Here is a 14,231-nt window from a genome sequence, read left to right on the forward strand (position 1 = left end):
GTTTAACTTTAGGATCAACTTGAATAATGAGATACGTACAGTTCAAGAACCTGATTGGACCCAGACCATCCATTTTTCGTCTCCGTGTATAACTCATTATCCTTTAATTCATAAACCTGTGGCGGTAATGTCGGCCACCCTTTGACTGAAGTGTCGTGATAAATGTTCCGTTGTCTTTTGGGTTAAAGACTATGGCGGGGTCAATGTTGCACAAGCAGCAAAACTCAAGATGAGAATGTGCTTTCGTAATACAAGATCCTGGATATCTGACCCCGCCATTTAATAAAAGGTGTGACTGACCTTTCTCAGCTTCTCCTGCCCGAACTCCATTGCTTGCTTGTATTGGGAAGGTGAGGTTGCTCTGTGGGCTCAAGCTAAATCCTAAGCAGACATTTCTTTCATCTAAATTCTCCAGTGTTACTCGACATGAAAACAATGAATATACTAGTTTTCTCCCTGCTCTGCTGCCTCTCTTCAAAGTCCGTTTTGTCGAGCTCCGACCACTACAATGCAATCTTCAACTTCGGCGACTCCCATAGTGACACCGGAAACTTCCTCATTACTGGGGCACTCGTATATCCGGAGATCAAAAACCTCCCTTATGGAGAAACTTTCTTCCACCATGCAACTGGTCGATGCTCAAACGGACGCCTCATTATCGATTTCATAGGTATTCCATGCTCTTGCTTTAATATTTTGTCTAGCAGGATATTTTATTTTTGAATGCTGACAATAAAGTATCGATAACCTCAAAATTAACGTAAAAAAAAAAAAAAAAAAAATGAGAATGCAGCTGAAGCATTTGGACTGCCATATCTTCCACCATATCTGGCAGTAGCCGAAGGTCCACCTGTCCGCATGGGAGTGAACTTCGCAGTTGCTGGTGCCACGGCGATCGACGGGTCTTTCTTCTCTGCTCAAAATATTACCTTGTGGACCAATGATTCGTTGAATGTTCAGCTTGGCTGGTTCAAGAGTTTGAAGTCGTCTCTCTGCACCACCAAACAAGGTAAATTTCTACCTTGAGTGATAGAGAAGTAAATCAATGACGAACCAAATGAGGGGCTAGCGAAGGCTGTCTGCCGCTTGATGCTTGACGCTTAGTATAACTTTGATGAAATAGGTGCTATAATTTATCAAATCGCAAATAAAAAAACTACTTTATCTTGCCTCCTTGAGACGTGCTATAACTTTTCATTTTCTGGGTGCAGATTGTGACGAGTACTTTAAAAAGTCTCTGTTTCTGGTGGGGGAGATAGGTGAAAATGACTACAACCTTCCCTTTCTCTTTGGTCGAACCATTGAACAGCTACGCCCTTTGGTACCACAAATTGTTGGAGCCATCATTCGAGCCGTCAGTGTATGTCACACCAACTTATTTCAATTTTTCTCTTGTATTCCACACGAAAGCAATCTAGACTGAGTTCATAAATGGAGCAATTACACTAATTTGGGCCTCTTTCCTATCTCCATATCAAGGACACATTAGGACATAAAGACCTATGGAGTAGTACTTCATTGGCATGAGCTTAACGTTAAATTCACGTATTAAAATTAAGGATTGCTTTGAAATCACCATGTTTCATCTACGAGCACATGTTGGTGAAACGCATGTTTTAGTCCAGAGCTTAACATTCATTTTTTCGCAATTAAATCAATGCTCACTTTGTGAGCACGTTGGATACGGAATTAAAAAAACAAATTTGACTTTATCACTACGCTACTTGAAAAAAAAAAAAAGAAAAAAAAATTCTTTCATTAGCTTTACAAAATGTAAACCCTAATAATAGTAATAACCAAGAGGAAATTTAGATGCCGCAAAAAAAAAAAAAAAAAAAAAAAAAAAAAAAAAAAAAAATTGACATAACTAAAGTAGTCACTAATACACATTGACCCGCGGTCATGGTGACTATTAGAGAAGTATGATGATGTCCATGATGCATGAAGCAGACCCCAGAAGTGATTCATGTATACTTGCAAAATCATCCTTATGATTTGTCTCGAGATTGCTTTTTTTCTTTTCTCATTTCTCACTATTATCAAGTATCCTTTTTTTTTTCCTTTTTTATTTGAATCATCTTGATCATGACAGACTCTGATAGAAGAAGGGGCTGTAAATCTGGTGGTGCCGGGACAATTGCCGACAGGTTGCATCTCCATGTATCTAACTTTGTTTCAAAGCGCGAATGAATCAGCGTATGACCCGAAAACCGGGTGTCTCGAAGCTTATAATGCTTTATTCAAGTATCACAATAACTACCTCAAGCAAGAATTGCAAAAATTGAGAGAACAATACCCTCATGCAAGAATAATGTATGCTGATTATTATGGTGCCTCCATATCTATCTATCGCACTCCAAAGTTCTACGGTCAGCCTTCTTTTCCCCTCTTCTTTTTTCTCTCATATGTCATTGTCAACTTATATATTTTTTTAATTGAACTAATAATCTTTTGACAACACATCCATCACCATTCAAATAAGTAGTTATAGATTTATTTTCAAATAACAATCGAGATTCATTGTTATAAAGATGATTTTGAAAAAAATAAAATTGACACGGTCTGTACATCAAATGAAAGCCAACTTTTTCCTTTTTGCCCCACAGTTTTATCCCTTTACCTCTAGACTCAAGATTGTCCTTAATCGGAAAAAGTGCCAAAAAAGTCTTAAACCTTTTGCCTTTGTGCCGATTTAATTCTAAACCTTTTTTTTTTTGTACCAATTCAGTCCTAAACCTTTTTAAGTTGTGCCAATTCAATCATTTCCGGCCAATTTTGGCGGAATTTTGCTGATTGGATGCCAACTAGCGACGTGGACAATTTTTAATAATATATATATGTTTTTATTTCGTCTTTTTCCTCCAGCCGGTCGCCGAGGTCGGCGATCGGCCCAAGGCAACCGCCGGATCTAGCGAGTGAGCCTCATCCATGGCCGACAAGGCTCGATCTCGCCGGATTCGGTGAGGTAGGCCTCGCCCTGGCTGGCGATCACCTCTAGCCGGTCGCCGGACCTCGGCGACGGGCTGGAGGAAAAAGACAAAAATAAAAAATAAAAAATAATAAAAAATAAAAATATTAAAATATTATTATAAGTTGTCTACGTCGGCACCGATCAGGCCACATCAGCCGACCAATGTCCAGTCAGCAAAATTCGGCCAAAATTGGCTGAAAAGGATTGAATTGGCACAACTTAAAAATGTTTAGGACTGAATCGGCACCAAAAAAGGTTTTGATTAAATCGGTACAAAGGCAAAAGGTTTAGGACTTTTTGGCACTTTTCCCATGCTTAATCACATAGGGAAATTAAGGGTAGAATGAAATTGATGGACCAATATAATGAAACCAAATCTTAAAGCATCATTTTGTGCTGGAGTGTGGCTCCAAGTGAATTGATTCGATATTTATGGGATTGTCTCCTAAATTAAAAATCCACATCTTGCAACTTAGAGGTGACCTAAAAAGACTAGCAGTCCAGAAAGCCCGACCCACCCTAATTCTATGGCCGGAATTTTAGGCTTGTCCTTTTCTTTTTCTTTTTTTCAGTTGAACCGGTCGAGCTTTCGAGTTTGAGATGCTTAGGCCTGAAATACCTAGTCCATCCCTAACTATTTTTAAAAATAAAAATCACATCGGATATATAAAATATGAAAAATTTAGCATAAATATGCTTGAAACACTTTAATATAATGATAAATTACGTTTTCTTTATCATATACTTTTTCTCAAAAAAAACATTATTTTCTCGTATATACGTACACAACAATTATTGAAACATTCCTGATCAATTATATGTAGTGCCATGGGAGCTAAACAAGTACATTGTCTTTTGGTTTGTGAACTAAAATCCAAAAACTGAATTATATACATATAACATCAGCAACTTTCGGTTGATGTCATTGACATGAACACAGATGTAGTTACATGATTTGTTTTAAAAGTCTATAACTGAAGGTACACCTTATAATTATTGAAGACCAGGAGATTAACCTGTTCATAATAAACGAGTGCAATCACGCAGGGTTTTACGGAGGGGCCTTAACGGCTTGTTGTGGAGGAGGCGGTCCATACAACTTCAATACGTCGGCGTATTGTGGTCAGTCCGGCTCAACTGTTTGCAAAGACCCATCGGCTTTCGTCGATTGGGATGGGATTCACTCGACTGAGGCTGCTTATCATTATATTGCCAGGGGGTTGATTGATGGTGGCTTCATATCTCCACCACTCCTACTTTAATTTAATTATTTACGTTACACCTAAGACGCAGTCGGATAGTTTGTGTCTATCAAAGGTTACTTACCTATTACCGGAATAATGAAGCTTGGTATGTTACACACATAAACATATCGCAAATATTCTCATCTATAAATTTATCTTCCAACTTCGCTCCCTATTTGTCTCGATCGAATTTAGGTTCGGTTTTTTCTCATATTTTGCCATATTGGACATGATATCATGTAAATGTGCTTAGTTTTCAAGTTGAAAGTGTCGGCCACTCTGGAAAATTTAAAATACTAAAAATTTACTCATGTAAATCTTCATCTTTCACGAACTTGGATAACGATTATTCAGATAAAAAGATCAAGCCAACACCATTAGGCTTTAGGCATTTATGGCTATCGACTATAAGGCAAACCTTACACTGACAGATCACAACGATGACCCTGGTTTGATCCATGTGCGCCAACCCTAAAAGGAGTAATCAATTTCTCTTGATTACGAAAATATATTGTAATTTCGAAAACTCATTTTCAACGTGTGACAATGCTTTTGTACTTAGTTATGATGATACGTAAAAGTGACTTATGCTTCAGCTTGAATTTATGACATTTCACTACAAAATGTAATGGTATTAGTATGTTGGTCACCATATATGGCAAGCAATTGCCTTCAACTGAATCCATGATAAAACAGGTCAATCTTAGCTATCAATCCTATGAGTCCCATGTGAATTCCACAAAACTCAATTGTTGTAATTGCACCCAGTTGTAGATTCGGGTCTAGGCAAGAATATCTCATATGTAAGGACGAAAAAAATTATATTCAACACATAGATATAAAATAATTGGTCAATCATGGAAATAACTCAGGTTATGTTGGATTGATTGTATACTATAATCAATCTTAGAGCCCGTTTGCTATAGCTATGGCTGAGGAATCTATGGCTGAACTGTAGTTGTGTAGTTGTAACAGTGCAATGAAGTGCTACAACGAGTGTTTTTGGTGCAGTAGCCTCTTGAAAATTGTCACAAGTTACTGCAGTTTTGGAAGTGCTATAGTTATAAAATGTTTACCAATCACTTTCACGACTAAAACTAATAGGAAATGCCATATCAAATAGTTTTTCTAGTGAAATCTTACCATCCAAATACCTCGCAAGCAGTTAGAGGGCTCACACGAATTAGAATGGAGATAAAGTCCTCATTGAATGAATAAACAAGGACCAAACGCAATCTTCTCGCATCAAGAATTAATTCCTCAAAATAGCTCTCTCTCTCTCTCTCTCTCTCTCTCTCTCTCTCTCTCTCTCTCGGTAGAGAATTCCTCTCGATAGTTCACGATATTCAAAGTGTCATCTGAAGTAACTTTTAAAAGGAAAATACCATGTATTGATTGAATCATAAATTAAGAAATTAGATGCAAATTGCCTTGCTGGTGCTAGTACATTTATTCATTATATTGGTTCATCAATGTATATTATTATGCACATGATAGTTTTTTTCAGAAATAGAACAAAAAGACTGATTCAACTATGAGGATCATCGTCTTCATGCTCCATCAATCCTCCATCTACGCAACTTTTTACAACAGAATTTAAATTATGGTTCCGTTTGTCTAGTAAAAATTAAATTATTTAGAAAATATTTTCTTAAAAAATTACCAATTCTATCGCTTCAAACAATTAATTAATAAAAAATATTTTCATCGTTAATATAAAAACTTATATGTAAATATTTTCATAGACAATTGGAATATTTTTTATTCGTTCATTTTCGTAAATGATTTAAGGGATGAATTTTTGAAAAATATGTTCTAAATCATTTATTTTTCACAACACAAAAACACTATATCTCAAGCTTTCAGTTATTTGCAGAGAAAAATTGCTGTGGTTAAAACCAATTTGAGTGTGGTCATTAAGCAAGTACGTGCGATAACATTCACTGCAGCATATCTCAGTAACACCAACCAAAGTCCTCAATGGTAAAGCACCATTTGTGTAATTTTTTTTTTTTTAAGTACGTGTTTTGGGCGCACTGTAAATGTCAAGCACCCCTTTGATAAGTGCGCTTTGCCGAGAATGTTCATTGACTATTTTTTCTTTTTCTCAAAATGGTTACGAATTTTTTTATCTCTGAAACACAAACAATTAATGTTAGCCGCCGTAACGTCACTTTTCCAAAAAAAAAATGTTTTTATCTAGCGCAACATGATAGTTTCTCTTGTTTTATCTATCCCTTTCGCAGACGTTAGTGTGCCAAATCAAATTTTTTTCTTAATACGTGCATAATTCTTTACCAGTCAGACTCCACCACAGCCGCCCATGCTGCCGTCGATGTGCCGACAAGTCACACAATGCGTCGTTCTCAAAGAGGTAGACAGCCTCCACCAATTCTCATGCCGGTCGCCGCCCTCTTTTCTTCAAAATAGCGGCTTATCATTCTATAATTATTCTTTATTCTAATTTAAGAAGGGGGACGTATCTAAACTACTCCCCAAGTAGCAACTTTACCGCTCTTAAAGAATTTTCATCAAAATAAATAAGAAATAACTGCACTGAAAATCTTGAAATTTATCGTGAAAGTATAATTAAATCATAAAATTTTCAAAAATACAATAAACTCTTACAATTTATCAAATTCTAAAACTTTTAAAAAGTACAAACATATCTCAAAATTTGTCAAATTGGTCCAATCAAATTCTTCAGATTATTGTACTTTTTAAAAAATTTAGGATCCAATTGCACTTGCTTGACAAGTTATAGGACTCGATTGTATTTTTTTTTTTAAATTTAGGATTCATTTGTACTTTCGTGATAAATTTTAAAATTTCCAATGCAAATCTTGTTAATTTTTTATGCAGGATTCAACGCATCCAAGTTGCAAATATTCCTTATGATTTGACTTCTCAAATAAGCAAGAGTTTCTTTACTCATTTAACCCATTCGATGGGATTTCACAAAGGCTTTACCCATTTAATAAAAGGGTGTCTTTCCTTAATTAAATTGCAAGTCAGCTATTGAAGCTTTGTCTGCCAAAACTCTAGTGTCTATATTGGGAAGGTGAGGTTCCTCTATGATATAAAGGTCAACCCCAAGCAGACTCTTCCTTCATCGAAGTTTTCAAGTATTGTTTGACATGAAAGCCATGAAGATACTAGTCTTTTCTTGCTCTGCTGCCTCTCTTCAAAGTCCGTTTTGTCGAGCCCTGGGCGCTATGAAGCAATCTTCAACTTCGGCAACTCTCTGAGTGACACCGGAAACTTCCTACTTTCTGGGGCACTTGCATTTCCAGGCATAAAAAATCTTCCTTACGGTGAGACATTCTTCCACCACCCAACCGGTCGATGCTCAAACGGACGGCTCATGATTGATTTCATAGGTATTGTATACTCTCTTTCTAATATCTTGTCTACATTTTTTGATCACTTGTATGAAGTCATTTATCATAAATGTATTTTGGTCCCTCCTAAATAAATGAAGGTTTTACCAGAAAAAACAATTTGACTCACAACTCAAATAGCACATCATTACAATGCTATCTTATATGAAAACAGCACATGATTACACTTCCAAAGATCATCTGACTTATGTAATCTAGACGACTTTGCATGTCCAATATATAATCCTATTTAAAATGAGATTAGGTTTTCTAGCAGGAATTTTTATTTTTGATCCTACTAATAGAGTGTTTTTAATCTCCCGATGAATGTAAAAATATGAGAATGCAGCTGAAGTATTTGGGCTGCCGTTTCTTCCACCATATCTCGCAGTAGCCAAAGGTCCACCTGTTCGTACTGGAGTGAACTTCGCAGTTGTTGGTGCCACAGCACTCGACCCGTCTTTCTTCTATGCTCAGAAGATTGGGCCACTCTTGTGGACCAATGACTCATTGAGTGTTCAGCTTGGCTGGTTCAAGAATTTGAAGAAGTCTCTCTGCACCACCAAACAAGGTAAAATTTCTACCTTCTATTGTCAAAAAAGAGGCTAAAGGAATTACTGATTCCGTAGTTTTAATGATCGATTTTAATTTTTTATTATTTTTTTCCACTTCACCATTTTAGGTGGTGGTCAACTTTAGCAAATCTAAACATATTTTGATTTTACGAACCAATACAAACAAAAAGACTATAGTTAAATGACATAATCCGAAGTTAAAAATGTATACACACTGATCGAAAAAGTATTGGGTATCTCTTATGTGCTAACGTGACAATTACGAAGACCCCTAAGAGGGCGACACATGTGGCGTGTGGGGGCCCAAATTGTCAGGCCATTGAGCTCTCCTCTCCTCTTTCTCTCTCCTCTTTGCACGCTATTCTCTCTCTTCTGCCTCCTACCTCCCCTTCACGCTCTTCCTCCTCTCTCTTCTCTCTCCTCTCTTCTCTCTCTCACGCTTTGTCTCACCCGACTCTCTCTCTCTCTCTCTCCTTTGGTATGACTTTTATGGAAATGTGTGCTATAATTTATCAAATTGAACATAAAAAATTCTCTATGGTGGGAGAGATAGGCGACATTGACTTTTATAAATTATGTGCTTAGTAGAACCTTTACGCAACATGTGTTACAACTTTTATTGTTTATTTTTTGTGTGTGCAGAATGTGATGACTACTTCAAGAAGTCCCTATTTTTGGTGGGGGAGATGGGTGGCAATGACTACATCTTTCCCTTTATTTTTGGTCTAAGTGTTAAACAGCTACGTGCTTGGGTACCACAAGTCGTTGGAGCAATCGCCCGTGCCATCCGTGTATGTTCCACAAACTTACTTTAGCACGAACTTAACGTTAAATTCTAGTTATAAAATCAAAGGACCTCTCTGAGTCATTACGTTTTATTTAGGGGCACATATTGGTGAGATGTTTCTCTTAGGCATGAGCTGATAATGACAAAGAACTGCCTCAATCACTACACTGTTTGGAGAAACTTCTTATTTCAATAGCTGTACCAAATGTAAACCCTAAAACTAATAATCAAAGATGCAGTTGAAATGTCACAAAGAAGCATTGACAATAACTTAAATGGTGACTAGTATTCATAGCACATGTTAACAGAGAGAAAGAGAGAGACCATCAGAGACGTATCATCATCATCATCATCATCATCATCATTATTATTATGATGATGAGATCATCATCATCATTTCACACTATTGTCAAGTTTCCATTTTTTCTTCTTATATTCCTTAAATCATTATAACCATGACAGATACTGATAGAAGAAGGAGCCGTGGATATGGTGGTCCCAGGACAGTTTCCAGTAGGCTGCTCCGCCGTGTTTCTAACTTTGCTTCATAGCCCTAACAAATCGGCATATGACCCAAGTGGGTGTCTCAAGGCTTATAATGCTTTCTTCGAGTACCACGATAACTACCTCAAGCAAGAATTGCAAAAATTGAGAGAGGAATACTCTCATGCAAGAATTATGTATGCTGATTATTATGGTGCCTCCATACCTCTTTATCGCACTCCAAAACACTATGGTGAGCCTTCTTTTCACCTATCTTTTTTTTTTCCTCTCAAATTCCATTGACAGTGCATATTTTTGCTTGAACTAATGCTCTTCTAATAAATCGTTGATGTATGACTTTTATTTTTCACGTGTCACATCCATCACTATTTCTATGAGAAATTATAGATTTATTTTCAAATGACAATCAAGGACCATATCTATAAAGATGACTTTATATTTAATATAAAAGAACATGCACCATCTTTACATCAAAGGAACGCCAACTTATTTGTTTTTCCCCACATTTTTCTCCCTTACCTTTAGAGTCTTAATCACAAAAAGCAATTAAGGATGGAATGACAACGTGGATGGACCAATACAATGAAGCCAAATCTTAAAGCATTATTTGGTAATGGAATGTGGCTCCAACTGAATTGACGCAATATACATTGAACTGTTTCCTATATTAAAGATTTGCATCTTGGAACCTAGGGTTTGACATGCTTAGGCCCGAAATGGCCAGACCAACCCTAACTACTTTTCAAATAAAATAAAATAAAATTAGGAATAACATATGAAGATTTATAATAAACTCATAAATAAAATTTACAATAAAAACATAACTAAAATCAAATGACCGAGAATAGATATGCCAATATGAGTTGAATTGGATAAAGTTGCTGCAAACATATAGAAAAAAGATTTTTGAGGCCAAAAATATAATGAATAATCCATTTTAACTTGAAAACAATGAAAAGTCATATTGGATTGAACCTTACTCTGCTTGAGCCGGTTTAGTTCAATTTGGGCATTTCTTGTATTATCGGGTCATCCTGGAGATCGGTCATGAGAATCGCAGGCCCGGTTTATTGGTGATGCGGATGCGGGGCAAGCGAATGTATTTTAATTTCATGAAAGGAAGAACCCTAGTGCTTCGTTGATTTCATGAAATACACCAGATGACATGCGTAAAATTAGCACGTTTTAGTTCATGTCATTGACAAGAGCACATATTTTTACATAATCTCTTAAAATTTACGAGTGCATTCACGCAGGCTTTTACGGAGGGGCACTAAGGGCTTGTTGTGGAGGAGGTGGTCCATACAACTACAATAATTCAGCAAGTTGTGGTAACCCCGGCTCAACTGCTTGCGAAGATCCATCGGCCTTCGTCGATTGGGATGGGATTCACTTGACCGAGGCTGCTTATCATTTCGTCTCCAAACGGTTGTTCTATGGAGGCTTCACATCTCCACCGCTCTTATCTTAATCTAATAACTGAAATTACACACAAACCTCATGTCGATAGTTGCGTCTATCGAAGGTTAGTTGCACATTTTCAGAATAACGGAGTTTGATATATCCCATGTATAAGTAGATCTTACGTATGTTTTTTTTTTTTTTTTTTTGGTAAGGATCTTACGTATGTTTGTTTGTAAGTTTATCTTCCAAATTTACACCCTGTTTGTCTAGATCGAATTTACTATGTACGAGGTCTTCTCATATTTTGCCGTATTGGACATAATAAAAGGCAATTGTAGCTAAAATTTCATTAAAAGTGTCCGGCGCTTCTCAAAACTTAGAATATCAAAATTTACTTATTTGCATCTTCATCTTTCATGAACTTGGACAAAAATTACTAATAAAAGTTTAAGATCGGGCCAACACAATTAAAGCTCCATTTATTTTGCGAAAAATGATAATTTGAAAAATATTTTTTGAAAAATGATCGCTAGCACCGTTACAAAAATGCATGGATAATTTTTTTTTTTTATTATCCGTGAAAGTATTTAAACATAAATTTTTATCGATAGTGAAAACGGTTTTGATTGGCTTTGTCGCTTCCAAATTATCAGTATTCCTACAGGAGATGCAAACACTGACAAGGCATGGACGATTGAAGCTTGTGAATTTCCCCCATTGTTTCAAATAAATGTGCACGAATATGAAGTTGTCGATGTCATCGTTTAAAAGCAACGAATAATTAGATATGACATGTTGGAGGCTGCGGTGGGGTGTCATGATTAGTTTCCACTGCCTTATTAACTACGCTATATTTTAAAATGAGATATATCGAAAATTTTCCAATTTATTTAGTCAATGATGAAATAGTCCATTGTTCTTTATATCGTTTTAGAATTCGTTGGCCGGGAAAACGATGTGTATCCACACCGAAAATTTTATATTATCTTCGAAATATTCCAATTTTAGTATGTCAGATGGGATATTAAAGTACTCTCTTGGAGGGAAATGTTAGTTAGGATATTAAACTATTCTTTGGGAGGGAATAAGTTATGGTGAGGATATTAAACTACTCTTTTCGAGGGATTATGTGTAACTTTCGAAGATGCTATCCTTCCACCTAAGTCAAACATTCCGATTCAATTTCATTTCCAAAATGAGTAGTTAAAGAGTTCATTTTCTAAGACTAGCAAAGATGCACTCCGCCATGCGTATGAAAAAGCTAGACAATTGAATTTTTTTACAAAATTGCCTTATTACGAAATATTTTAATTGTAAATTTACAAAAAGAAAATTTTGATATAATATGAAATGTTTGTACATATATATGAAAAGAAAAAAAAAAAAAATCAAGACATAATTATTGGCACAAGATTGGTTATAAGATAGAAAAGAAATCAATTTTAAAGTTAAAATACGTGAGAAGTAAATCAAAATAATCAATCATGCGTTCTTTCATTGATAAATTATTTATAAGATGACCAATTGATCATATTTTGTGAAAGAAGAGAAGGACTCATCTTTCCTTACAGCATAGTCAATGTTCATGTACCCCAATTGAAAAAAAAAACTAACTCTTTCCAAGATTTATAGTTTTCATCATTCGGTATGGGAACATTGTCTTTAAATTCAGAGAAATTCACGGGTTGCAGAACTACATATCAAATAGTCATGCTTATGTCACAAAAACTGAGGCAAAATATACATGAAATCATGTTTACCTAATGTAAACATGTCACAAATATTAATCACATAATATAAAAACTACTTGTGGGCTAAGTTTTTAATTTAAGTAGATTCATAATTACATTATGAAGAAACTACCATATTTTAGTCCTTTTCCTTAATCCCTATGGGTAAATTAATAAAAATGATATAATATTTCATCCTAATTAATCATATTAATGTAATGAAAATTCATGTAGGACAAAATTGTAGGATAAAATTCATCATATTAATATGATTAATTACAATTAATGTCCATAAATGTGATCCGGAGGCTCTTAATATATAATTTAACTAATTAAAGATGTTGTGGCTATTCTCTAATTAATTAAAATATATGGATCATTGGATGTTTAATTTCACGCATCAAATACACAAACATGCATGAAGGAAAAAAATAGTAATTTAATGCCACCAAGGGCAAAACAATAATACTTCAGCCAATGGCAAAATTGTAATTAATTCGGCAAAGGGTGAACTGTAATAATAGCCAAGGAAGAGAGGCAAAATTGAAAAATTAAAGGGTCCGTGATCCTACGGGTGCGTGGCGTGTGCACGCTATTGATACCTAAATTTTGATTAGGCTTTTAATTAGGCCTTAATTTATGTATTTTTTTTCCTTTTTTCGGATAATAAAAAATAGATAAAAAGAAAACAACAAAAATGAAAAGAAAATAGAAAAAAAAAAAAAAAAAAACAAATGCAGCCCGTTGGCCTAGGCCTTCGAGCCCTGCCCCTCCTTTTTTTTTTTCTCGTGTAGGCCCCGCACGCCTGGCCCACATGACTGGCCTAGCCCCCTTTTTTCCCTTTGTCCTCTTCCTCCCGTCTTCTTCTTCCTTCTTCCTTCTTCCACCTCTACAAGTCACGCACGACGACGAAGACGCGCTCGACGACAGCCGAAACAGAGAGAGGAGCATAGACCGGTGGCTGAGGGGACGCAACATTGAAGGCGAGCATGCCTTCATGGAAAGGGAAAGAAGTGACGCCGATTCGGGGGACGAAGGAGTGTCGGTCGACACACCAAAGATCGCCGACCCGACCTTCACCGACCGCCACCCCTCGCCTATAAATAGAGGGCACCAGCTCCATCGAAAGCGGGACCTGAAGAATGCAAAGCAAGATTGAAGCAACTGAGTTTCGAAAGCTTCCCTCGAGAGAATTCAATGGAGGCCCGAACGCTCGCAAGTTGAGATCTGAGAGCTTGCAACCAGAGAGGGAGTGGGTCAAGTCTAAGCGAGCCAACCGAAGAAGAGGAAGGGCCATCTTGGCACGAAATCTGGAAGGGGGGAAATGTCTGCGAGATCAACTCCCGTCACCATTATTGTTCCCCCCCGCACCATCACCGTTCAATCACTAATGTTCGCCGTCTACCCCAACTCCATCGCAGCCTTGACGTTGTCGCCTCAACCGAGCCCAAATGCCGGCACCTTAAGCTGTGCCGCTGTCACCTTAACCGAGCCTAAACACCATCGCTTCAAGTTGCGCCGCCGTGCCGTGCCCTCGCCGCGAACAAGTAGCAGCTACCTTCTGACGCGTTACCTCTGTCGATCCGCCGTTGTCGTCACCGATCCACCATCCTAGCCCCTCCATCGATGCCGTGAT

At 36.8% G+C, this 14,231-nt stretch overlaps 2 protein-coding genes across 2 annotated transcripts; both read left to right on the forward strand.

Annotated features, from left to right (window-relative positions):
• Positions 1-204: 204 nt before the first annotated feature.
• LOC104430117 (GDSL esterase/lipase At5g45910) lies at positions 205-4,388 on the forward strand. The gene is made up of 5 exons (XM_010042880.3): positions 205-670; positions 794-1,009; positions 1,212-1,360; positions 2,093-2,369; positions 4,019-4,388. Exons 1-5 carry the CDS (start codon positions 427-429, stop codon positions 4,231-4,233), a joined length of 1,101 nt encoding a protein of 366 aa, XP_010041182.1. The 5' UTR covers positions 205-426; the 3' UTR covers positions 4,234-4,388.
• Positions 4,389-5,143: 755 nt separating this feature from the next.
• Positions 5,144-11,187, forward strand: LOC104430118 (GDSL esterase/lipase At5g45910). The gene is made up of 6 exons (XM_010042882.3): positions 5,144-5,169; positions 7,360-7,595; positions 7,945-8,166; positions 8,813-8,961; positions 9,420-9,693; positions 10,718-11,187. The coding sequence occupies exons 1-6, from the start codon at positions 5,144-5,146 to the stop codon at positions 10,930-10,932; spliced, it is 1,122 nt and encodes a 373-aa protein (XP_010041184.2). The 3' UTR covers positions 10,933-11,187.
• The last annotated feature ends 3,044 nt before the right edge of the window (positions 11,188-14,231 follow it).

The sequence above is a fragment of the Eucalyptus grandis genome, chromosome 11 (assembly GCF_016545825.1).
Source record: "Eucalyptus grandis isolate ANBG69807.140 chromosome 11, ASM1654582v1, whole genome shotgun sequence".
Taxonomy (NCBI): domain Eukaryota; kingdom Viridiplantae; phylum Streptophyta; class Magnoliopsida; order Myrtales; family Myrtaceae; genus Eucalyptus; species Eucalyptus grandis.

Excerpts from the sequence above, each read along its gene's own strand:
- LOC104430117 (XM_010042880.3), top strand. The coding sequence starts at position 427 with ATGAAAACAATGAATATACTAGTTTTCTCCCTGCTCTGCTGCCTCTCT. Across the intron at positions 671-793 it reads CCTCATTATCGATTTCATAG|CTGAAGCATTTGGACTGCCA; the intron begins GTATTCCATGCT and ends ATGAGAATGCAG. Across the intron at positions 1,361-2,092 it reads CCATCATTCGAGCCGTCAGT|ACTCTGATAGAAGAAGGGGC; the intron begins GTATGTCACACC and ends TGATCATGACAG.
- LOC104430118 (XM_010042882.3), top strand. The coding sequence starts at position 5,144 with ATGGCTGAGGAATCTATGGCTGAACT. Across the intron at positions 8,167-8,812 it reads TCTCTGCACCACCAAACAAG|AATGTGATGACTACTTCAAG; the intron begins GTAAAATTTCTA and ends TTGTGTGTGCAG. Across the intron at positions 8,962-9,419 it reads CAATCGCCCGTGCCATCCGT|ATACTGATAGAAGAAGGAGC; the intron begins GTATGTTCCACA and ends TAACCATGACAG.